General features: G+C 36.2%; 1 protein-coding gene across 2 annotated transcripts; it reads left to right on the top strand.

Moving 5' to 3' along the window:
• The first annotated feature begins 2,305 nt into the window (after positions 1–2,305).
• polr3a (polymerase (RNA) III (DNA directed) polypeptide A) lies at positions 2,306–26,091 on the top strand. 2 transcript variants are annotated; one of them, XM_028476758.1, is made up of 32 exons: positions 2,306–2,506; positions 3,542–3,677; positions 5,647–5,784; positions 7,194–7,365; positions 7,458–7,612; positions 8,102–8,341; positions 8,873–9,035; positions 9,839–9,975; positions 10,063–10,166; positions 10,238–10,379; positions 12,177–12,317; positions 12,440–12,509; positions 12,652–12,779; positions 12,857–12,995; positions 13,344–13,508; positions 13,627–13,799; positions 14,441–14,552; positions 15,384–15,502; positions 16,033–16,170; positions 17,068–17,238; positions 18,202–18,315; positions 19,761–19,796; positions 20,036–20,122; positions 20,195–20,277; positions 21,163–21,333; positions 21,562–21,655; positions 21,750–21,842; positions 21,966–22,130; positions 23,133–23,297; positions 24,655–24,786; positions 25,525–25,657; positions 25,739–26,091. In XM_028476758.1, exons 1-32 carry the CDS (start codon positions 2,463–2,465, stop codon positions 25,885–25,887), a joined length of 4,209 nt encoding a protein of 1,402 aa, XP_028332559.1. In that variant the 5' UTR covers positions 2,306–2,462; the 3' UTR covers positions 25,888–26,091. The 2 variants fall into 2 exon arrangements, with proteins under 2 accessions (XP_028332559.1, XP_028332560.1); XM_028476759.1 differs by lacking the exon at positions 19,761–19,796 and having other exon boundaries at positions 25,739–25,887.
• Positions 26,092–26,224: the final 133 nt, after the last annotated feature.

The following is a 26,224-nucleotide window of genomic DNA, read 5'->3' as shown; positions in this document are numbered from 1 at the left end:
CAAAACAAAAGCAAGAATACATTAAAAAATACAAAGAATGACAACATTGCAGGAAAATACAGTAAAGGACAAGAGAAAAACACAGAAAATAATGACTACAGTAATACACAAAATTACTCAGAAAAAATGACAGAAAATGACAACAAAAGTACACAAAAAGACAAGAAAAACACAAAAAATGACTCTGCAAACCCACAGTACTAACAAATAAGCAAAATGACAACAGGAAAACACAATAATAACTCCAAAAAATGCAAAATGACACACAAACAAATACACAATATGACTCCAAAAAACATATTTTACAGAAAAAACACACGAAAGGACAACAGAAATGCACAAAATGCCTCACAAAGAGCAACACAACAACAAACATACACAGAATGACAGAAAAACACACAAAATTACAATAAAAACTCTTTGTTCTTTCCTGTATTAATGCTCAGATCGCTCATTATTCTAAATGCTGAGTCATGAATGTTGATCATGTGACCCTCTGATCAAACAAACACATTTTTGTGGCCACGCTGTGATAAAAGTTGCCAACCTCTGATCTAGGGGTACGTGATGGCACTACAGGGGGTTTTATCATGTTTATTCTTAATTAAAAAATATAATCATACTAAATATTACCAGCAACACACAAAACTGTAACAAAAACACACAAAATAAGAGAAAAAATACACTAAATTATAACAACAAAATACACAAAATGACATCAAAAACACAAAAATGAAGGGAGAAAAATACTTTCTATTACCAGCAACAAACAAAACGATAAAGACGGACTGAATAAGAGAAAAATACACAAGTACAAAATACAGAAAAATAACAGTGAATCATACAAAACGACACCAAAAATACACACACAGAGAATAATTTAAAATAATACCAACAACACATAAAAACATCATCAAAAACACACAAAATTAGTGAAAAATATACTGAATAATAAAAAGAACAGAAAAACAACAACAAAATGACACAAAATACACACAAAATGATGATTGAAAAGATGTTGATTAGAACATGATCTGAATACAAGTACTTAGATTTAAAAGTTAGACAAAGGGGGTTCTTGAGCCACAAAAAATTGAGAACCACAGTTTTGGGGGGTGTGAGAGATCCCTGATCAATATGCTGAACACTGCATCATAACCTCAATCAAATAAACACTTTATTAGATTCAGTCAAGCAATTTTCACTGTCAGTGGTCATAAACCGGCAGAACCTTTAATGTGACACATGTTGATAAAGGAAACTGTGATCAGGAAGTCATCAGTGCAGCAAACATCACAGCAGGACTCTGGATTTATTTATTTACAGTCGTAGGAATACATTTGGTGACATCTAGAGGTTATTTTAACCAAACTGCATTATTGAATCAAAAGAATATTTTAACTAAATTGTTATCATTCATAATGCATTGATCACACTGGCAAAGATTGCAAGTATCATCCAAATATAGGAGTGTGCTGGTCATTTAAGTTTCATACAAGCCTATTTCAGTAATGCATGTATCCAGAAAAAATAGAAATAATAATAAAAATAAATAAAATAATGCATAATGCTCAGGAAATAAAAACAATAACCAACAAAGTTGCTCAGTGAGCAAGTTTTGCATCCGATAAATTGCAGCAAACTACACAGTAGTAAACTTACTGTAAATTACCCAACCCTCAGGGTAGTTTATTTTTTTAACTTTGCCCCTTGGTGCAACAAAATTTAGCTTTTTAAGATATAATTTAATGCATCATATAAAAGTAAAATATTATTCAAAGGTTTTGATTAAATATAATTCTTGATTTAGTAATAGAATGTCTTTATTTTATTCATGAGGTCTATTGTCCTGTTCTTGTGTTCATTGTTTACATTTATGGCCTGAAAAGTCCTACTACTGCAGTACAAACTATGGCCGCTAGGCGTCAGTAACACGTCTATCCTCACTCTGGGTCTGTCTTTGTTCACGTTGTTGGACAAAGATCTTTGAAACGTTCATAAAAATTGTTTAAAACTGTTTTAATTACCTTATTCAAATTTAAATACATAATATATTATAAGAGAATATCACAACATACAATGTAGACTTTTTTTTTTTTTTTACATTAAATGTAATATTTACCGTTGATCACGGTTTCTACTTAAAAAAAATTAAATAAAATAAAAAAGAACAAAAATTTATTTTTCTCGACTTTTCTCCTGTGGCGAGTTTGATAATATCGAGACTTTAACGTTTTCGTTATAATTCCTATCAAGATGTATCAAACCTGTGGGACCGGAATTTCCGATTTTGTCTTAGAGCTGTGAAGGCATCGCACATTGCACGTGATTACAGCATGTCAGTGGATGGTTGAGTTTAAACAACATGGAAACATAGAGGAACAACATGACAGTTTACCTGCTGGAGTGAGCGCTGAAACACGTCTTTTGTTGTTCTGTTGACTTCATTGTTCTCGGTCAAAATGGTGAAGGAACAGTTCCGAGAGACGGATGTCGCCAGAAAAATGTGAGTGCAACAGAACGTGACATTCTAGTTACGGCTCGAATGGTTACCATTTTAAGTGGTGACCAACTTCCGCCTAGTTTGCGTATTTCCGGTCTTAAAATTAAAATCACAGCTTAGGGTTTAGCTGTTCTATTAATGACAGTAGTTTTGGGATTATTTTTTTTATTGTCAGATGTTTTACGAGGAAGAAAAAAAACTATTCAATTAAACACCTGAAACACAAAGTTAATACAATGCGTTAAAAACAAACACTTTTGAATATTATATAATATGTTAGAGCTGTAAATAATTTCTAAACTTAAATAAATAAATAAAACAGTGGTTGTAGAAATTGTGAACATTTTAACAATATCATAATTTCGTGGGATGTCTGCAACTTAACTGCACTTGTCTTGATATAACAGATAATAAACATTGAATTACAAACTCCATAGGTAATTAAAATTAGATACATTTGAAGAATCAAAAATAAATAAATAAAAAACATTTTAAAAAAAAAACGGGACTGCTGTGCAGTAGCAACCGTTACTAATAGCAACCAAGGACGCACGGAAGCCGATTAACGTGGTGACGATTTGAACCGGAACACCGTGCTAAGCTAATAGCTCACTGGTTAGCATTATACTCAGCTCTCCTCTGTGGCTCAAAAAGCTAATAATGGAGTGAAGTTTGTTGCAAGAACACAAAATTAAATTATTAGTAGTGTTTACTTACTTTGCTTTCTAAGTTGTTTTGTTTCCAGCTCTTCTTTAATAATTTTAAGTGTGAATGTAATTCTTAAAAAAAAAAAAAAAAATTCTAGACCTCGATTGAATAAATAATCGTATTTCTTGTCCCATGTTATGTAAATAATAAGTTATATAAAGAGATTCCAAAAATAAGAGTAAAGCGATGCCTCTAATTAAAAAGTTACCAAAAATTACTTGACCTCAAAAAAATAACAAGTTTATTCAAATTGGTGCCAATATTTGACGATCCTAATGACATGTGGTTGTGTTTTTTTTAAATTTTTAATTTTGTGTTGTTGTTGTTTAGAAGCCACATCTGCTTTGGGATGAAATCTGCGGAGCAGATGCGTCAGCAGGCCCACCTCCAGGTTGTCAGCAAGAACCTGTACAGCCAGGACACCAAGCATACCCCGCTCCCCTACGGTGTATTGGACCACCGCATGGTGTGGTTACTTTTCTGCTACTTTATTTACTTGATTAAGTGATGTTCCTCAAACAGAGAATAATAGTCAGCCACAGTAGGTTAATGTGAACCACAGTCACCTATAGAAAGAAGGCGCAAAATTTTATAGGAGACCATATATCTGTGAATTTAGATTCAGTCGATAAAATCAGATATTTGTTTTATGGCTGATAACAGACCGATATCCGATATTAATATCGGATTGGGACACCTTTAGCTGCAACTAGTGCTGAGTGATATATCGAGATTCAAGATATATCGAGTTTTCTATCTTGGTGAAATTGAAAATTAGAATATCACCTATATATATATATATATATATATATAGGTGATATTGTATTATAATAATTGTTCTAGGAGTCGTTCCTTTTTCTACTACTCAGAACAGCACAACAAGCACAGTTAGATGATCACTGAATGCTTTCTAACCCAGACCTTCACACTACAGAACTCACTCACACGTGCTGTCCGTTAGAGGAGAAATATTGTGCCACTGTTTGTTAATAAATGTGTCTGTGTGGCATTTTGCATCAGAAAATTTACCCCACAATTCTCTTCCTGGTAAAACTTTATTTAAATTAAAAAATATTGATATTTATATCATATATTGCCATTTTGATAAATAATATCTGGATATGAAAAAACATGAAAAAATGACCCAAGGAACAGGACACTGCATTACACACACTATCACACTAGTGGTAAACGTAGAACGTTAAAATTCAGCATAGAAGCAGCACATTTAACCTTTTTATAGCTGGATTTATTAAGGCCTGACTGTAGTCATTCAACTTTTCACTAAATAAAACAAGGGACGCCCACGGGTCGTGAACACAATCCTCAAAAATAGAAACATTTTGACATAGAACAGTGTTTCCCAAACGTTATTGCCTCCATGTACCCCTTAGCTCATATTATACATGATTTATTTGGCTCATCTAAACTCTTTCCTGTGTCTCGTCCAACATTAATCTTGAATTTAGGCTTTTTTATTCATTTATTTCTGATGTTTTGCTCGTTTTAGAATTTGAACTTCAGCTTTTGGTGTATTTAAAAGAGTTGTTCCACAAATTATTTTTTTTGATGGATGAGAAAAAAAGTCTGTGCACATGTACACGTGCCTCAGTCTGGGAACCACTAGAATATACAGAAATCTTTACAAACATTTTTTTATAGTATAAAATAAAATATGAATGTATTTGTTTATTTAATGTTTACCTATCAGTATGATTTTTTTTGTTAAAAGCCATATATAATATGCTTATTTATATTGGCTAATACTACTGTAATCATAAATAAATAATCTTTTATTTAACTTTAAAATCTCCACATCCTAAACGTTAAATCATATCCCAGTAGTTTATTAAATGGGTCCAACCATGATGTGTCTACTGTATCAGCCTCAGGAGATGATGATGATTCTTCATATCTACAGTGTTTTTCTCCTGACGCTGTTTGAACGTGTGACACTGAAAACTCTCTAAAGTTGGACATTTTTAGGGTTTGAGCAGCGGCGGCGCTGGTGTGTCTCACGGTCCCTGAAAGCACCACACACGTTACTGACCTAGACATTTTATTTCATTTTTTTTATTTTGTTCATTTTTCTCAGATTTAGTAGTTTTTGTGTGTGTTTGTGTCGGCCTGATGGATGTGACTTATGCAAATACGTAACAAACAGTGTTCCGTTTTGGCTCAGTACAGGACACAACATTTAATAACCAATAAGGAATGATTCTGTATTTTAAGGAACAGGTGGCGATCCTATTCTACACTGATTTATTGATCTTCTTTCTCCACCTTTCATTAAGATGCTACAAACTGATTTATCAATGTCTGCGATTTTATTTTGTGATTTTTATTTTTTCACTCCATCCTACATGTAAACCAACCAGATGTGATTTCGGTCTCACACCTTTGTCCTTTTTCCCCTGTGATGTCATGTTTTTCAGGGCACCAGTGAAAAGGACAGACCATGTCTGACGTGTGGGAAGAATCTGGCAGACTGTCTAGGACATTATGGTTACCTGGACCTGGAGCTGCCCTGCTTTCATGTCGGCTATTTTAAAGCCATCATAGGAATCCTGCAGGCAAGTGGACCAACCAATGTGGCAAGAACGTAGTTTTATAAAATGATTTACATTAAAAAAACAAAACAAAAGTTTGCGTCTAGTTGTTTCTACTTCTGGAGTACAGAAAGTTTACCAAACTTTACAATTAATTTACACACTCTTTTATCATAAAAACAAAATCTACATTTTCCTCTAGGTGTCACTAGAGATTCAACTTAAATTGGTGATCTTTGATGTTATCTTTTACTGTATTTTCAGATGTTGGGTTTTTAGTTTGTGTTGGGTCATAATTAAACTATTTACTCACTATGGTTCTAAACCGGGGTTGGAGGGCCGTGGGCCAAAACTAAACAATAAAGTTGCAGTGCATGAAAATCAATATATCAGTAACATAACTGTGAAAAATAAACACTTACATTTGTTTGAAGTTGAAGAAAACTTTTCTTTATTGTGTTTCATGGCGTAAAATTATGAAACGTCTAAATTTCTTCAAAGACGTTTAGTGCAATATAAATTCAACAAAATGGGACACAACGTACCCCGCCTGTACCATCAAAACACTACATTTTCCACTGCTTTGAACAATCCTTTAAAACCGAAGTTCCCAAAGTGGGGTACGGGTACCCCATAGGTATGCAAATTTACATAGGGGGTACGTGAATAGAAATAAAAAAAAAAAACGATTAATGTACCCAGGTTTGTACTTTACACAACGTATAAATCATACATAAAGTATGTAAGGCACCAACAATATCCAAGCAATAAATGACATTTTAGTTCCTGCAGGATTTTCTCTTTCAAATTTCATTAATTTTGAGACCAATTTGTATTTAATTTGTAGAGATTATGTTAAATAATTGCAGGAAAATTGACTTCTTAAATTTAAAATTTAAAATGACTGCAGTCATGGGAAAATTGCGTGATTGCCAAAATGTTGTGGAATATACATTGAATTTGTGCATCTAGATATCTGAGTTGATTTATCAATAACTGAATTATTTGGTAAATCTGGACAATAATTTATATTTTTTCTGTCTTTTTAACTTTCTCCTGCAGACTGAATCAGATGTCGGGCTACCCTGTATATGACATTACGTTATTATATGTTTATTAAGTGTGCAGGAGGAGGGGGTACATGGGTTCAGCTTAAATGTCTGAAGGGGTACGGGACTGTGGAAAGTTTGGGAATCACTGCTTTAAAACTCAAGAAAAATAAAGTAATTGGAAATCAGATCTTGAATGTTTTCTTTAAAATTGCTGTACTGTATTACATAATTTTTTATTTTTTTAAAAATATCAAAAAATAAGAACAACAATTTCATATACGGGCAGCGGGCCAAAACTAATCGCTTGCGGGCCAACTTTGGCCCACGGGCCTTAAATTGGACGTCCCTGTGCTAAAGTAAAGTCTTGTCTTTGGTAAACAGATGATCTGCAAGACATGTTCGAGCATCATGTTGACCAGCGAGGAGAAACTGCTGTTCATGGATCACTTGAAGCGTCCTACCCTGGCATATCTCCAGAAACGGGGGTTAAAAAAGAAGATATCGGATAAATGTCGCAAAAGGACAATCTGTCTGAGTTGTGGCGCTTTCAATGGTGACAAACGACATTTGGATTTTTTTTTTTTTTACTACTCTGTAGTTTCCACACTGACATTTTGTAACGATGAGCTTCTTTTGCCTCTTCAGGGACTGTGAAGAAATGTGGCCTTCTTAAAATCATCCACGAAAAGTATAAAACCAACAAGAAGGCGGTGGATCCAAGTGTGTCGGAGTTCATGCAGTCTTTTGATACGGCCGTCGAACACAACAAACTGATGGAACCTCTGCTGACCAGAGCACAGGTACACATGACCCAGAAGAAAAGACCATGTATATTCAAATATTCTAATATATATATATACACTGTATATGATGTGGTTTAACGTGGATCCCTTTTTCTATGGAGAGAGATTTGTCTCAAAAGTATTCACAAATATATTCAAAATTTTCACGTTTTTTTCTTTTGATTTCCACGTTTTGTTTTTTTTTTTTTGATTCACATGTGTTTTTTAGATTTTCACGTGTGTTTTTCAGAATGATTTGTCTCAAAAATATTCACAAATATATCTAAAATTTTCATATGCATTTTTTAGATTTTTGTGAATATTTTTGAGACAAATTTCTCTTGAAAATCTAAAAAAAACACTTGAAAATTTAAGAAAAAAATTTTGAAAATATAAAAAACACATGTGAAACACGTGGATGTATTAGTGGATTTGAAAAACATGTAAAATCCTGAAAAATACATGGATATATTTGTGAATATTTTTCATATGGTTGAACTTTGGTAGGAGAACCTCAACCCTCTGGTGGTGCTGAACATTTTTAAGAGGATTCCCCTGGAAGATGTCCCTTTGCTGTTAATGAACCCCGATGCTGGGAAACCTGCCGACCTCATCATCACTCGTCTGCTCGTCCCTCCCCTCTGCATCCGACCCTCCGTGGTCAGCGACCTTAAGTCTGGCACCAACGAGGACGACCTCACCATGAAGCTGACGGAGATCATCTTCCTCAATGACGTCATCAAGAAGGTTATTATTTACATTTGAGAACAGAAAATTGGGTTTTGAGTATCATAAAGCAGAGTTAATTAACTGTTTTCTGAACCAATGAGGTGTAAGAATTACTCTGCTATTCACTGTATACAATCTAAGGCCAAACTTATCACTACACCCTCATTTTGAAACATTTCAAAAACCTTTCACTAAAAGTGTGATTCATATAAACCCACAAATAAGAAGTTGGAATATGTTATAGTTTGGTTTATTCACTTTTATCTTCTGACATGTTTCGACTGCCAACTGTCAGTCTTCCTCAGAGGTGACTGACAGAAGACTGACAGTTGGCAGTCGAAACATGTCAGGAAATAAAATTGAATAAACCAAATCTTAACATAGTATAAAAAAAAAGACAAAATAAACTTGCTGGAATTAATAGGAAGTTGTATTAGTATTTACGTTATTGTACCAGTAGCTATGCTTATTGTTGTCTTATTAACAGGAATGTGTTTTTTTCCATGTAACACGCCCCAATAATAAGTACTTTTTAAAAATTGTGTCCAGCATAGAATGACTGGAGCAAAGACCCAGATGATCATGGAGGACTGGGACTTCCTCCAGCTGCAGTGTGCTCTGTACATCAACAGTGAACTCTCAGGAATCCCCCTCAACATGGCACCCAAAAAATGGACCAGAGGCTTTGTGCAAAGACTCAAAGGAAAACAAGGTAAAGACTGTAAATCAGAGGTCGGCAACTATTATGTCAGCATACAGAATAATGAGCGGTCTGAGCATTAATACAGGAAAGAACAAAGTTTATTTATGGTGTTTTTCTCTCATTCTGTGTATGTTTTGTTGTTGTGTTGCTCATTGTGAGGCATTTCGTGCATTTCTGTAGTCCTTTAGTGTATTTTTCCTTTAAAATATATGTTTTTGGAGTCATATTATGTATTTGTGTGTGTGCCATTTTGCATGTTAAGTATTTTTTGCATAATTCTGTTGTCGTTTTGCTTGTTTGTGAGTACTGTGGGTTTGCAGAGTCATTTTTCATGTTTTTTTTGTCTTGGTGTAATTTTGTTTAATTCAGTGTATTACTCTTGTCTTTTACTGTATTTTCCTGCAATGTTGTAATTCTTTGTATTTTCTATATGAATTCTTGCTCATCTTTTGTGTATTTTTCTGCCATTTTGTACATTTAGCTTGGGGGCCGCATAAAATTAGACCGAGGGTCGCTTATTTTTTAGGAGTTGCTAGTTTTGTTACTTCTCAGAATAACATAAAAAGCACATTTAGATGGATCACTGAGTGCGTTCTAACCCAGACCTTCATCTAAACAAGCCACATTACAGAACTCACTCACATGTACTGTCCCTTAGAGGAGAAAAAGACAAAATTGCCACATAATGTTGCATTTTTCATCAGCAAATTGAACCCAGAATTGTCTTTCTGGTCAGTTTTGGTCCATATCACCCAGCCCTATGTTGTAGATGTGTTTTAGTTTTAACTCTCCTGTGCACTTGATTGTCTCAGGTCGATTCAGAGGAAACCTGTCGGGAAAAAGGGTGGACTTCTCTGGCAGAACTGTAATCTCTCCAGACCCCAACTTGAGGATCGACGAGGTGGCTGTGCCTGTGCACGTGGCCAAAATCCTGACGTACCCCGAGAGGGTCCGTCCTACTCTACGTCTGCAACATCATAAACTAAACAGATGATTTGTGTTCTTTGCTAAAGTGAGATTTGCTTCCTCGTTGCAGGTAAACAAAGCCAATCTGGAGCTCATGAGGAAACTTGTGCGTAACGGTCCTGATGCTCATCCTGGAGCCAACTTCCTCCAGAGTCGTCACAACCAAATCAAAAGGTCAGACTCGAAATCCAATGTTCCACTTTCCGTATTAGCGTCGTAGCTAAAGATGAGGATTTTGTCGTCAGGTTTTTAAAATATGGAAACCGTGAAAAGATTGCTCAGGAGCTGAGGTTTGGAGATGTGGTGGAAAGGCACCTGATGGACGGAGACATCGTTCTCTTCAACCGACAGCCGTCGCTGCACAAACTCAGTATCATGGCCCACATTGTGAGTATAAACTCTGAAAAGCACAGGTGAATACTCTTCTGGATAGATGATCAGATAAAGACATAGTTCACACTGCAAGTCTTAATGCTCATTTCTGATTTAAAATGTGACCTGTATCAGACTCCACTGTGAATGGTTTGGTGCAGTTTGGTGCATGCGCATTGTCGCGTTTGTCTCAAAGTTTTTGTGAATGAATGATCAGGTGCAGAGGAGGACGAGGAGAAAGAAAAAGAAACACATGTATAGTTTTGGCTTTTTATGGTGCTGAGTTATGATATGAACCTTATTCAAGCTTTGACCAGAGCCTGACAAAGCAAAACCTACAGGTCTGACAGGCATTTGGTATTTATATCAGAGCCCAAACCTGATTTAATGTCAACTGTTAATGTCAACATAACAAGCGCACGTCACACACACACAGGAAAGCAGTGCACGTAACAGACAGTGGATCTATTGAATTAATCCATGTATCAAACATAAGGATAATCCATGTTCTTGTTCAGAAAAAGGATTGATTCAACAGTAGATGATTAGAAGCTGTCCCTCTCTGGTTCATGGTGATCAGAGGACAGAACACAGCCATGCTGGGCTCACAGCTCCTTCAGCTGTTAATAATGACGTCAACATGTCAAACACTCATCAAATCCTCCTTGTCCGTTCACATTGAAAAAGATCTGATCTGTATCTGATTCTGGGCCACATATGAAAGTGGTCTACATCTGATTTGAAAAACCTCGTCACAGATTTGAGCCACTTTAGTCTGCAGTGTGAACGCAGCCATAGTGTAGGCCTCATAGATCAATAAATCAAAGATCATTTGCTTGAAAAAAAAGATGTAAAAGGTTTAAATTGCTGTTTGAAACTTTCCAAAGTGAATTCCCAAGATATATTTGTTTTGGGAAATATGTTTTCTTGGACTTTTTTGTATCTGCCTCCAAAAAATCTACCTAATTGACTTCCCAACACAGTTCTGGTGTGTTCATGGTTGGAAAGTTGTGACAAAACAATGGCAGATGTGTATTTTGGGGTTTAAACCCAAAAATCCAAATCTGTCTGAAACTGAATATCTTGTGAAATGATGTGACGTCACAGAGAATACTGAAAAAAAACTAAATTACAATACAATACAATAAAAGTTGTAAAGTTTTAAAAAAAAAAAAAAAAAAGAATATTAATTACAACATTTCTAAAATCTATTTACATTTTTCAGAAATTCTGGTGACCCCACATGGGGTCCCTACCCCAAGGTTGAAAAACACTAATTTAGTGGCTTCTGAATAGATTTATTTCTAAATTTTGTATCCTATCAGTCATCTTTCACCAGGCTGACACTTTATTTGTTCATTTTACTTTCTTTCTCTCTCTAGTACCCATGCGTACGCCTAGGGGTGCACGTACCCCCATTTGAGAAACTCTTGTCTACAGAACTCCACATCCCACAATGCATTGCACAAAACTGTTCCGACAATTTTAAAAATAAAGTGTTTACAGTGGAGATCAAAACAAACTTTCTAGCTGCAATTTAAATTTGTACTTTTTTTCAATCAAATAATCTTTAATTTACTGATCAATGAGGTCGACACTTTGTCGTTCTCTGATTAAAAACTCTCGTCTCCTGCTCTCATCACTGATCAATGTCGTTGCTAATAATTTGAGGCATGTGTATACAGTATATATATATATATATATGTATTTTTACAACACTACAACAATGTGCAGTGAACCCACCGTAAGGGATTTGTGCAGTTCCGATCAAGTTTGCGTGATTAATATTGAATCTACTTTTTCATTTCACAGGCCAGAGTCAAACCTCACCGAACGTTTCGGTTCAACGAGTGTGTTTGCACGCCCTACAACGCTGACTTTGACGGTGATGAAATGAACCTCCACCTCCCTCAGACTGAGGAGGCCAAAGCCGAAGCCCTGGTCCTGATGGGCGTACGTATCATGAACGGGCACTGAACACGCTCCGTCTGTCAGTGATGACCTACCGTCGGCAGAAAGTGCAAATAGAAAAAGTATATTTTGAAATTGATTGATATATATTTTTTCCCTTTCAGACAAAAGCTAATCTCGTCACCCCAAGAAACGGAGAACCTTTGATTGCTGCTATTCAGGACTTTCTCACAGGTTTGTGTTGCAATGTTTTACAGCTAGATTTCTTTTTAGTTTGCCTGACTCTGTGACTTGTTCTAAGATTTATTCAAAAATGGGTTATTTACACATACTGACGCAGGATATTGACTTTTTTCTCTTATGTTTTTGCACACAGGTGCCTACCTCTTGACATTGAAGGACACTTTTTTTGACAGAGCAAAAGCCTGCCAGATAGTTGCATCAATTCTGGTGGGCAAAGATGAAAAAGTCAAGGTCACTCTGCCTCGACCTTCCATATTAAAGGTAAGTAATTCACCCAATGCCATGAGTTCTTCAATTTGCATCTATTTGCATCCAATGTTCTACTGTGCCTCTGTTAGCCCATCGCTCTATGGACAGGCAAACAGATCTTCAGCGTTATTCTGAAGCCAGGTGATGATTGTCCAGTCAAGGCCAACCTTCGGACCAAGGGCAAACAATACTGTGGCAAGGGAGAGGATCTCTGTTTCAATGATTCCTGTGAGTTTATTCATTAGAAATGTTTTCCCAGAACAAAACCAGAAAATATTTCATCTATTTCGAGGCCAAGGAGGCACTTACGGGAAAACACGACCTAGAAAATGTCTACTTTATTGTTTATTTAGGTAAATTAATTGAAAGGGATTCAATATTTTCTTCAACAAAAATCTTTTTCTTGATACTCAAAAGCTTATTTTTTATGCTTTTTCAGTGTTTTGATATGATTTGCTCTTTTGTAAAAAGCAGCACAAAGTGACCCTGCTGTGCTAATTATCTCAGTGGTATTCTTCTCCAGCACTAAATTGGATAATAGTTTGTTTCCCTGTGATCTTCTTGTTTTATTCCCAGTTGTTGTGATTCACAACAGTGAGCTGATGTGTGGCAGCATGGACAAGAGCACCTTGGGATCTGGATCCAAGAACAACATTTTCTACATCCTGCTCAGGGACTGGGGACAGCTCGAGGCTGCCAACGCCATGTCCCGCCTGGCAAGACTCGCACCAGTCTTTCTATGTAAGAGGCTTCCAGGGCATTATTACCCTATTGCTCAGATTGGGACCAAGTTGGCGCAGCGATGCTTAGTTTGGCATATCCGTTAAGGGATGAAACTGGTGTGTTTGTGTTTTATTAGCTAACAGGGGATTCTCTATTGGAATTGGTGACGTGACCCCCGGCCAGGGTCTACTGAAGGCCAAACATGACCTCCTGGATGACGGTTACAAAAAGTGCGATGAATACATTGAAGCTCTTCAGACGGGCAAATTGCAGCAGCAACCAGGTTGCACAGCAGAAGAGACTCTGGAGGTACACTCAGTCCTGCTCATATACTCATACACATCAGTCACGCTTCATTTAAAACCATAGGAAATTCATTAATTTCATATTTTTCTATTGTTTTATTGAGTTGATTGTTTTTGTTTAGATTATGAAGCACACTGTTTATATTGGGCGGTGATTATGGGTTACAAAGCAGAGGATGCACACAGGCAACATCGAGGCAGCTAATGTAAAGTGGCTGTAGGGGTCCTCAGGTGAAGTTAAAAACAACCCATTTGACAACATTTGATAATTTCTCCTACATTGTTCTTTATGTATTATTCATTTTATAATGTATATAAAATGAATAATACATAAAGAACAATGTAGGAGAAATTATCAAATGAGATGAAACATTGAATTATAGAAAATATGCAGATTGGTAGAGATGTGTTTGGAGTTTTGATTTGAAAAGGGGTAAAGGTGTTGATGCTTCTGATGTCGGGCGAGAGCGACTGCTACTGATGATTTCATTACTTTGTTTTTGCTAAACATCAAGTTGCATGTATGATAAATTGCTGATCAGCTGTTTGAATGAGTGTATTAAAGGCCCTGGCTAAAAAGAGACTGTTATTTTAGAAGTTGTTTGTGGTTATTCTGAGTTTTTTTTTTCTTCTGTGTGTCAACAGGCTTTGATCTTAAAAGAGCTGTCAGTCATCAGAGACAGAGCTGGAAGTGCCTGTCTCAGGGAACTGGACAAGAGCAACAGTCCTCTCATCATGGCTCTCTGTGGCTCCAAAGGTAATCACCTCAGGAAGGGGGCAGGACTTGTCCATCAGTCAGTTTTCCCTCTTGGAGGAGAAGGAAAGCTGTGACAAACAGTGACTTTGATTGGATTCTTTTCCCCTGTCATTTAGCAATAGTTGGAGCTTGTTGTCAAGGGAACACAAAGTGGTTCATGACTGGTGTCAAGCCTGTTGATGACAACTTGATTGTGCGGATCTATGATAGAAATTACGTCTGGAGTAGTTGTAGAATCACTCCCAACATCTAGGAATAGTTCCTTTATTTGCTTGTAGCGATAAAGTCCAGACTAAATCAAAATGTTCCCACAAGATTTTTACTGCGTTCACTGCTCAAAAGTTTCCACATATTCGCTTCACATCCGCGTCTGAAGCAAATATAAAAGCAACCAGACTCCTTTTCTTTTCACCATCAACTATGGAGGACATCAGTAAAGTATATGCTCTTTATTTTCCGTGGAAGCTGAAGTGGCGTCAAAACGCTCTACGCTGGATTCACCAGGTTAACCAGCGACACATCCAACTGGCCGTGTCGTAGAACTTCGGGTGGTCGGATGGCCTGACGTCATTGTCAACAAGGCCTCTGATTGGCTTTCGCGCCTGCACGTCACATGAAACATTCGCTGGAGTGCAATATTCTCAACTCAAGCGAATGACGAATGTCACGGAAAACGCTCTTCCCGCGCTGATCAAACCGCACCGACCAACAGGAGATTGTTATATTGTTTATAATCTATAATAATGTGAACGCAGCGTTAGACTTTTATAGAAAATGCTTTGATTGTAAACGAGTATGGATGTATTATTTGTCTATGTTTCATGCTTCCAGGATCCTTCATTAACATCTCTCAGATGATTGCCTGTGTGGGTCAGCAGGCCATAAGTGGCTCTAGAGTCCCTGATGGTTTTGAGAATCGTTCTCTACCTCACTTTGAAAAACACTCCAAAGTAAGAACTTTATTATTAAAGCACTTCTTTATTTCATCTCACATGTTATACAACGCGTTGCACAAAGCTTTTCAACCCATTTTAACTTTTTTCTACTTTTTTAACCCATTTCAATTTTTTTCAACCTTATTGCTAATGTTCCGTTAATGCTAGACTAATACTAATGCTAAGCTAATGTCATTGTTAGGTTAACGCTAACACTGGGCTAATGCTAATTCTAGCTAATACTAATGATAGGCTAATGTTATGCTAATGCAGTGCATCATGGGCCAGCATCTCCATCCACACTTGCTAAAATTCTAGTTAAATTTGTTTCTCTGCATGTGGTTTCCTGTGAGAGAGGAAAAAAAAACATTCTTAAATTCTGTTCTAGCTCTCATCTTCTGTCTTTTTCATCACAACGTTGTTAATTAAAATTCTACTCAAGGAACAGGTTTAGGCTGAAAACACAGATGCTGCAAAACATCCAGCACCTGCACTCTTGGTGTCTTCAGTGATGTGCTCGACAGTTCAATCATATTTGTTTACAGCTGCCTGCAGCCAAAGGCTTTGTGGCTGACAGCTTCTATTCTGGTCTGACACCCACGGAGTTCTTTTTCCACACCATGGCTGGTCGAGAGGGTCTGGTGGACACTGCTGTGAAAACTGCAGAGACTGGATATATGCAGGTAAGGCTTATATTAGCCCCCCAGGTCGCATGCCAGATGGAAATGATCAAAAAACGCCTTCAAAGTTTGTGCTGCTTTTTACATGTTTATTTTAAACACCATGTATATGAGTAATGTTAATATTTCCTCACCAAATGACAGCTTTTTTTTTTTTTTTTAAATTTATTTCAGGTAATTGTGTCAACTTTTTCTTAACTGTTCTTTAATGAATATGATACTGACGTTTACCAGTAATTCAAAAACATACTCATCTGTCGTTATCTGTTTCTTATTGGTGTTGATTTTTCTTCATGTTTGTTCGGTTATTATTTACATCTCCATTAGCTATACCGCAAAAAGCAGTAGCTTTTCTTCCTGGTTCTACATCTCAGACTATATATTCATGACAGTTCCATTATAAATAACAACATTAACCGAATTACACATTATAGAAATACAAAAAATTCAAGTAAACTAATAATTGATAGTAAAAAAAAAAAGCTAAATATTTAGGTACAAAATTATGCCATACATTACATATTAAAATCCAGCACACACAGTACATAATTTAATTAAATAATAATAATTATTATTATTGAGTAACTATGAATAGTGTAACTTTTTCAGAAAAAAGTATTGTTTACATGCTTGAAATCAAAAATAGTGGCAGGGAGTTCTATGTTTGTCATTTTTAATTTTTTATGTTTTTCTTTCTGTAGTTAAAGTTTAACTGTTATACTGGGAGCCCTATTAATATTATTGTTGTTTCACTGGATTTTAAACTGTGCCGAATAAAATAAAGATAAATATAGTAGAATTTAATTTCTGAATAAAAAGTATGAATACAGTATATAGATACTGTCTCACCAGTCCACAGTTATTTTCAATGTATTGAATGCAATCGGTATTTTCCTACAGAGACGTTTGGTGAAGTCTTTGGAGGATCTGTGCTCACAGTACGATTTGACAGTCCGCAGCTCCACTGGTGACATCATACAGTTCATTTATGGGGGGGATGGTCTGGATCCCGCCGCTATGGAGGGAAAAGACGAGCCTCTGGAGTTCAAGCGAGTGCTGGACCATATCAGGGTGAGTGAAGTGCAGATGCCTCTGAAGCTTTGCAAAGGAAGTCATTGAATAATTTAGTATCGTTTACTTTTAGAACGATTTTTGACAGAACAAGAACATGAACTACGGCCGGGCCCGCGGAACGTCTCCGTGCCCAATAGCACTTACCACGTTCCCGAGAATTCAGTCTGACTCGGTTCCATCCAGTAAAAAAAATGGGGGCCCCCCTCCCCGGGCCCCAAATTGAAAAGTGGGCTTTGAGCATTGATGCGTACACATCCATAGATTATAGCTACCAAATTTCAGCCCGATCTGTTCACGAATAACAGAGGAGTAGTGATTTTAACTAGTGTACACAACAATAAGAAGAACAACAACAAAGTGAGGGCGTTTTGTCTCTAATAGCCCAGAATAAAAATGTTGTTTTTTATTCCAACTCTTAAAAGCCAGAAAGTGTTTCCAAGTTGAGTGTGAAAAGCTAATAATGGAAATCATTAAAAAAGCTAGAGTTACTCAGTCAAGTCCATTTATAAAACTTTAAAAAGAAAATGGGCAACACATTATATTTAAATTCATTATCATATCAATATTTATGACTCTACACTCTACGTATATAAATAGGATTAGATTTAAATCTAATGCTAATATTTCAAGTTCACCAATACTGTACTTGGTATGCAGAGTACACATATATTCACTGGCACTTTCAGATGTTCTTTTTTTTTTTTTACACACCAGTTTTGGTGCAACAAATGGATGTTTTTCTTTAAAGCACTGCACATGTAGTTCTCTTTCAGCAGGAAAGAGTAAAGAATTAATGGATGGACCGAGCTGTATTTGTGATTTCCATCATCATTAGGAAATAACAATATATACTAATGACTCTCTCGGATCATTCATTCCAGCTACAATCAGGATCTGTTTTAGAAGCTCTTAGCACGTCAAGATGAGCAAATCCAGTGTTTCTCATTCTCTCTAATTCAGGCGGTGTATGCGTGTCCAGAGGAGCCGACCCTCAGTCAGAATGAGCTGGTCCTTACTGCGGAAGCCATCATGAAAAGAGTGGATTTCTTATGCTGCAGAGACAGCTTTTTAGAGGTAATTTAATTTCTTTACAGACATTTGCCAATTTGTTCAAATCTAATGTGATTTACATCAGAATCTGCTACTACTTTCTTTCTGGCCGCCTTCTACTTTTAAACATGTTCATAAATGATTCCTTACCCCTTTTGCACCGAAAGAATATCTGTAATATTACGTGAATATCTGTAAAAGTCACGTTTTTCTATTAGCTCTGTCTGCTAGCGTAGCATCTCTTCTTCACTGCACAGAATATCTGCATCCCAACCGACCACTGGGTTACCAGCGCCCTCTGCTGGTCCAAACAAATATCTGACAAATACAGTGCAGACTGTTTTTTTTAAAGTCCAATTGTTAAAGCACAAAATACATTTTCAGTTGCACTTTAAAAAAAAAAAAATGAATAGGCTTCTTCTTCATTTGTATCATTCCTTTATTTATTTAATTCAAGATTTATTTTTAGTTAAATTGGATTGTTTTGAATAGTTTATCAAGGGATTCTTTTGACAATGAAAAATAAAAGGAAAATAGTACAGTATTTTTCAGAGTACAGAAATATTTTTCAATCATCATTTGTCTACAGTTCCATTTTGTAAAATAAATCGTGAGAGAATCGTATCGTGAACCCAGTATCTTGAGTCGAATCGTATCAGGAGTTGAGTAAATCGTTACATCCCTAATGCATAATAATTCCGAAAAACACAAAATGACAGAAAAGCACGCAAAATTACTTAAAAAATACACAGAAATAATATAAACACATAAAATAACGCAAAAACATTAACGAAAATAAAAATAATTTACAAAATAATAACAAAAACATGTAAAATAACAAAGAAGAGATAAATCAAAATAAACAAAATAACAAAACACAATATGCGCCCAGAAACAAACAAAATTACAACAGACATAAAATTACAACAATGCAAATCATAACAAAAATGACAAAAAAAACACACACACTACTACAAAAATAGACAAAAGCCATTTTTCTTTCCTGGAATTTCTGCTCCGATTGGTCATTAATCTCAATGCTGACGAGAATGTTAACGCTATGATAAATATTTCCCATGTTTGGTTGGATGGCAGCGTGTAAACGCCGCACACAAAGATCCACGCTGGGGTTAGAAAAAAACACAATTTCCCTGAAGTCAACCACGTGGATCCTTTTGTCACTAAGCAACTCAAACTACGACTGTTGAAAAGAAAAGAAATCTATTGATCATGTTGTAAGGGTTCAACTCTGATTAGAATAAAAAAAACATATTCATGCTATTATTTGATTAAACAATCATGTATTCATAAAATAAAAATAACATCCTTCGACTTTTAAAATAATGTAATAATGCTTTTAATGATAAGTGCCTCCAACCGTGCACTTTATTACGATCTAAAGTTATTGAGGGAGGGGCTGTTGGTGCGTTAGTTTGAATGAACTTGAACCTGTTGTTGTTTTTGTGAAGGAATTGACTGAGACTGGCTCAGAGAAGTACCTGGAGGTACAGTGATCAAGCATGCACAAATCAAAAGGTTTTTTAATAAAACAACTGTGTTGTTGTTGCCTGGTGTGTGACGTGAAGTGCTACTCACCGCTTTTAAAAAGAACATTGAACGTGGAGCTTTGTTCTACAATGTCTAACTGCACGACACTGCAACACATGCTTAACGCTCGGTTGGACATTTTGGAGAAATTTTTTCTGTTGTTGGGAGTGAAATAGCTTCTCTTCCCCCCCCGCAGGAGATTAAAAAGTTCATCCGTAGCGTGTCCGACAGAATCAAGAAAACCAGAGATAAATACGGGATCAACGACAACGGCACGAGTGAGGTAGGCACGGAAAGATTAAAGTTATGAATCACTAATCAACGTAACTGTAACTGTATTTTATTGTTATTGCAGCCGAAAGTTCTGTATCAGCTGGATCGCATCACCCCCACTCAGCTGGAAAAGTTTCTTGAGATTTGCAGAGACAAATATATGAGGTACAAAGCTCCTATTATTCAGTTATTTATTTATGCTCTCACACTTCAAAGGTCTGTCACAGAATAAATGGTAGTTTGACCTTGAGACGTAGAATGGGAACTGTTCAGCAGCAGAAATAGTAAATAAAGTCATTAGAAACAATGACACCAAATGACTCAAAGCTGTCGCTGAATAATGGTTGAAAAAGTTTCTGATGTGATATGTAGCAGAGCTCACATTTTAAACGTAAATATTGCCGTCGATCTGGTTAATTTAATTGTGGCAATTAACGATTAAAATGTGATGAATTGTGCAGCCCTAGCTGATACTCACTCCTCTTGGTGCTGACTGATACTGACTGAGTTCATAGTTATTTACACCTGTGGACAGTTAGGTTGGTTCCCTTTCATTAAAGAAAGAAAAACACACAATGTTCACTGTAATAACTTGAAACTGACAAAAGTAAATAAAGATTTACTGAAAATTACCTAATGAAGACGAGCCATTGCTTTTGAAAATAAATAATAATAATGATGGAAACCCTTAACTTAATAGTTCGTTGCACAACCGTTTGAGGCAGTCGCTGCAGTTGATCGATTTCTCTAACTCTCAATGAGACGTTTGCACCTGTCGACAGGTATTTTGTTCCACATTTGGGAAGTAGCAACTCCTAAAACATGTAAAGAAAGACTATAAAATAAAAACATATCTTTATTTGGGTGATATTGTAATTTTCTATTCTACCAAAATAGAAATCTCATCGTATCTTGGATCTCGATATATTACCCAGGCCTGGTTTCAAGTTATTTCAGTGACCATTGTGTGTTTTTCTCTCTTTAACTGAAGAGTATAAACTATTTAGTCCTCGTGTGTATGATGTGTTTATTATTATTTATTATTCACAGAGCTCAGATGGAGCCCGGCTCAGCGGTGGGCGCTCTGTGCGCACAAAGCATCGGAGAGCCCGGTACGCAGATGACGCTGAAAACCTTTCATTTCGCTGGTGTCGCCTCCATGAACATCACTCTGGGAGTTCCTCGCATCAAAGAGATTATCAATGCCTCCAAGAACATCAGGTGAGGGGTCACTAGCTCTTTTCTTCTCTTTTATACACAAATCCCACAAAGATAACAGCTTCTCTATCATGGTGGAAGTGTTTGTGTGTATCTTATAGCAATCTTCCTGAGATAATGGCTTAGTGGTACTTGAAAACTCCCCAGTGAGCTGCATTCAGTCTCACAACAGTAATAATGTTGACAATATAACAATAGAATAAGTTGTGAATTCCACTTCTTGTTGCGCAGCACCCCTATCATCACGTCTCATTTGGATGTCGAGGATGACGCTGATTTTGCCAGGCTGGTGAAAGGAAGGATTGAAAAGACTCTTCTTGGAGAAGTAGCCTCGCTTTTCTCACCATGTTTTCACATGAAAGAATTTCTTTGATTAACATTTGTACTTATAGGCTGTGTTTGCTCCCTTTTCTTTCTAGATTTCTGAGTACATTGAGGAGGTTTTTCTTCCAGATGACTGTTTTATCCTCGTGAAATTGTCACTGGAGAGAATTAGACTGCTGCGTCTGGAGGCAAGTTTGCTTCCTCTGATTTACTATAATTCCTTTGTCACATGTCCCTGAATTTTAGCCTCATTTGTTCAGAGAAAATCCTGTGGAATACATTTGTTCTGTATCTTGTCACTTATACTCCAGGTAAACGCAGAAACCGTACGCTACTCAATCTGCATGTCCAAGCTTCGAGTTAAACCAGGTGACATCGCGGTGCACGGCGAGGCGGTCGTGTGTGTGTCCCCACGAGAAAACAACAAAAGCTCCATGTACTATGTGCTGCAGTCGTTAAAAGAGGACCTCCCTAAGGTAACGGAGGCATTTTAGCAAGATTATTTTTCTTTTCTTTTTGAATAGTTTAAGGTTTTATTTATTCAGACAACTGTTACTCATGATCTCCCATTATTTAGCTATCTGGTTCACTGTATTTTGTATCTGCTCCCCCCCCCCCGTCAATTACACAGATGTAACTTCCTCTTCCTCCTGACATGCAGAGATGACCCGTTTAGCCCTGTTAGTTGATAGTTTTATCTCACGATCGCAAAATTATCAATAATCTACTCAGGTCCACACGTGTTCTATGTTAGTATGTGGTGCTGTGAGCTGCTGGATTCTTCACAATATCACTTCATAGCGCCATAATCTCCCTCGTTCCTGCTTTTTCCTCCTTAGCTAATGGTAGCATCAGTGGATAATTTATCATCGAAAGGTGCACTGTTGCTACCTTCAGGGCACAGTTGGTCACTACATCAACAGAGAAGCCTTTTATTCACCGTAAAACTCCCTCACAGTGTATCCTAGCAACTTGTATGATAAAACACAATTGACGTAATATTACCTCAATGGCACGAGTGAGTTAACATACTATTCTTTAAAGTGATTTGTGTCTATGAGATGTTTTTAATTTTTGACTCACTGACTCATAAAGTCTCATTCATTATCACCTTCAGTTTGAGATGAAACAGTGCATTACCGTAGACGATGATACGTGCTAGTGTTTTGCAGCACGAATTAGTTAACGAATTGCAGTTAGAATTAGTTAAAAGCATTCATTCTAGGAACACTAAATGTAACAGAAAAATACTTATTCAATAAAATCAATTCAAAGGTTATTTATGTAGCACTGCTCATACAATAGAGAGTTAAATCATTTTAAAAATGGAATAAATCACTTCAACAACACAAAAACATTTAGCTTTAGGCACCAGATGTTGATGCAGCATCTGTTGCACAGATCATGACAACAAATTAGGAGCAACACATAACTTCCTGTGTCTTTCTCTCTGTCTCATCTCCAAACCTTTGTGACAGGTGGTGGTTCAAGGGATTCCAGAGGTGACTCGAGCTGTCATACACATTGATGAACAAAGTGGAAAGAACAAATACAAACTTCTAGTGGAGGGCGACAACCTGAGAGCTGTCATGGCAACGCATGGAGTGAATGGGAGCAGGACCACTTCCAACAATACGTATGAGGTATGTACGAGTCTATAGATAGACACACATTGTACCTGTATACAACATAAGTAACCATGGTCTTTGTCCTGTTTAATGACATGTTTACGTGATAGAATAAGAAACCCATCACTCAGTGACTCACGTTGAACAGTAAACATGAATGTTTTTTTTTTTTCCTTGATTCTGATTCTTTTTATCAGCTTGTTACAGTCGATGCTCAGCGAGTGATTTTCAATGATGACCTGAATGTTTTTTTTTTTCTTTTGATTTCCTGAGTTATAAGATAAAATACAGGAAAATAACATCCCTCATTCTCAATCTGTGTACCCTTCGTTCTTTGGTTATTCCGTTTTAAAACCAAATCAAAATAATAAACGATTTAAAACCAAACCAGAAATACAGAAAAATCAAAAACCAGATAAACAGCGTCTTTCTGTTTTTTTTTTTTTTTTTTTTCTTTTTTTAAAGAAGGTTGTTCTATTTTTGAGATATTTTTATATTTACGGGGAAATTAGAGTGATAACAGAAGTCCACTACACCTGGTTTCCCTCCCCAGGTCCTGGACTAGGTCTCCTCACACAATAGTTTTCTGGTCCTGCTCCTGTTTTCATTCAGTCTGTGGATGTTTTAGCTGTAGTTGTGTTATGGTCCAAACAGTATCTAGATAAACTGATGACTGACTGTCGACTGTGAGGTTGATGTGAAGAACAATAGATGTTTGAACTTCCACGATTTGACACTTTTGCAAAAACAATTACAGCTTTTTTATATTTTTTGCATGTTATAAAACCACTAGCCACTAACAGCAGCCGTCAACACACACGGAAGTTGATCACAAGACACAAGGAGCACCAGTTGATTGAATACACCACCTCTGGTTCCTTTAATCATATATCATGTGCATGTTTTACATAACTTTTTTTTTTTTTTTGATTTATTAATGTATTAATAATGTTTCAATTAACCAGTTCATCAGTAATGTGACTTATTGCTCCTTTTCTTGGTCCAGTAGTAAAAGTCCGTCTGTGTAGTGAGATTAAAACATCTCATCACAGTAAATATCCAAACATCACAAACAGAACAGGTTTTAATTTTAAAACAGAAAAACACTGCTTGTCTGGTTTTGATTTTTCTGTATTTGTGTTTGGATTTTTAAGTCAGTAAAACACAAATAACCAAACAGTTTATTAGTTATTTTGATTTGGTTTTAAAACGTAATAACTAAAGAACGAAGGGTACATGGATTATTGTCATCTTCTCCAGCTAATTATTTACACTGACCTCCTTAGCTGTTACAGAAATGAACTTGGTATTGTTTCTTAGTCCTTTCCTTTCAAACGAGCTGTTCCTCTCGCTGCTTCTCTCGCTGCTTCAGGTTGAGAAGACTTTAGGGATCGAAGCTGCTCGATCCACCATCATCAATGAGATTCAGTACACCATGGTGAACCACGGCATGAGCATCGACCGGCGACACGTCATGCTTCTAGCAGACCTCATGTCCTATAAGGTAAAACAGGGTTGGGGTTCAATTACATTTCTAATCACATAATTGATAATTAATTATAATAGTAATTTAAAAAATCTGTTGCTGTCATAATCGTAGTTAAATTGTAATTGACTTTGTAATTGCAATTTCCATAAAAATTCTCTAAAGATTGTCAATTATAATTTAACACAAAACTGGAAAACTGTTACACTTATGTAGTTAATAATTAAAATAAATACATATATATTTTCATTGATTAGGAAGCCTAACAAGGTAACCAGGATATGCATTAAATAATAGATTTTTTTTTTTAGTGTATTTTACAGCTGATATGTCATTAGAGATGCTTTTATTATGTTATTTATTTCAGACTCAGTAATTGTGATGAATTGTAATTGAACTTTAGTAATTTAGAACGTAAATGTAATTGACTTTGAGGATTAAAATGTAATTGTAATTGGGAAAAATGCAGGTCACTGTAATTGTAATTTAATTTGAACACGTAACTGTAACTGAAAAATGTAATTGACCCCAACCCTGAGGTAAAACTCAGCTTTTCACTCAAGTTTATCACTTTAACACATCTCGATAATGTTTGTACAAAAGAACAAAGTTGATGCTTTCATGAAAGTTTTATTGATTCTTGTTTTTATTTTTTTTCACGATTTAAAAACAATCATACAGTCATAATTTGGCTTTTTCTGTAACAGTTGTAACACAGAAATATAAATCACATAAGTGTGTAATCTGCTCTTAAAGGGGGAGATTCTGGGAATTACCAGGTTTGGTTTGGCCAAAATGAAGGAAAGTGTCCTGATGCTGGCGTCCTTTGAGAAAACAGCCGATCATCTCTTTGATGCTGCGTATTTTGGACAAAAAGATTCAGTCTGTGGTAAAATCCTGCTTTGTTTCTTCACTCTAATTTACTCCCTGCTTTCCTTTGATGTTCACACTTCTTTTGTTCCTGTCTCAGGTGTGTCTGAATGCATTATTATGGGCATTCCAATGAATATCGGAACCGGTCTGTTCAAACTCCTCCACAAGGCGGATAAGCACCCGTCCCCAACACTAAGGCCTGTCCTGTTCGACAGCGCAGAATTTCATCTACCGCTGGTCACATAGCAACGCTCGCCAAAGTCAAGGCTTATTTAATTGTTTGGAAAAGAAAACCTCAAAGAAAGATTGTCCTTTTTCTTGGCATGAAGACATTGTTGTTTCTTTACATGGGATGTGAGATAAAAGTGTTTTCAGTTTAAAGTTCATCTGTCATAATATCTTTGACCACATGAGTAAAGGATAATAAAAGAAAAGTCTGGATTTGTTGAACCTGGTTTTCCATCACAATATAAAGTGTAGCTCTCATTTATCTCATTTCTTTGTTATATTTAGTTTTTTTTTTTTTTTTTTTTAACGCTGGGATTTTTTCTATAGATTTTCATTACCTTGTTAAATCGTGTAT

Source organism: Gouania willdenowi, chromosome 19 (genome assembly GCF_900634775.1).
Source record: "Gouania willdenowi chromosome 19, fGouWil2.1, whole genome shotgun sequence".
Classification (NCBI taxonomy): Eukaryota; Metazoa; Chordata; class Actinopteri; order Blenniiformes; family Gobiesocidae; genus Gouania; species Gouania willdenowi.
The sequence above is the reverse complement of the archived record's forward strand: the minus strand, read 5'-3'. Positions and strand labels throughout refer to the sequence as shown.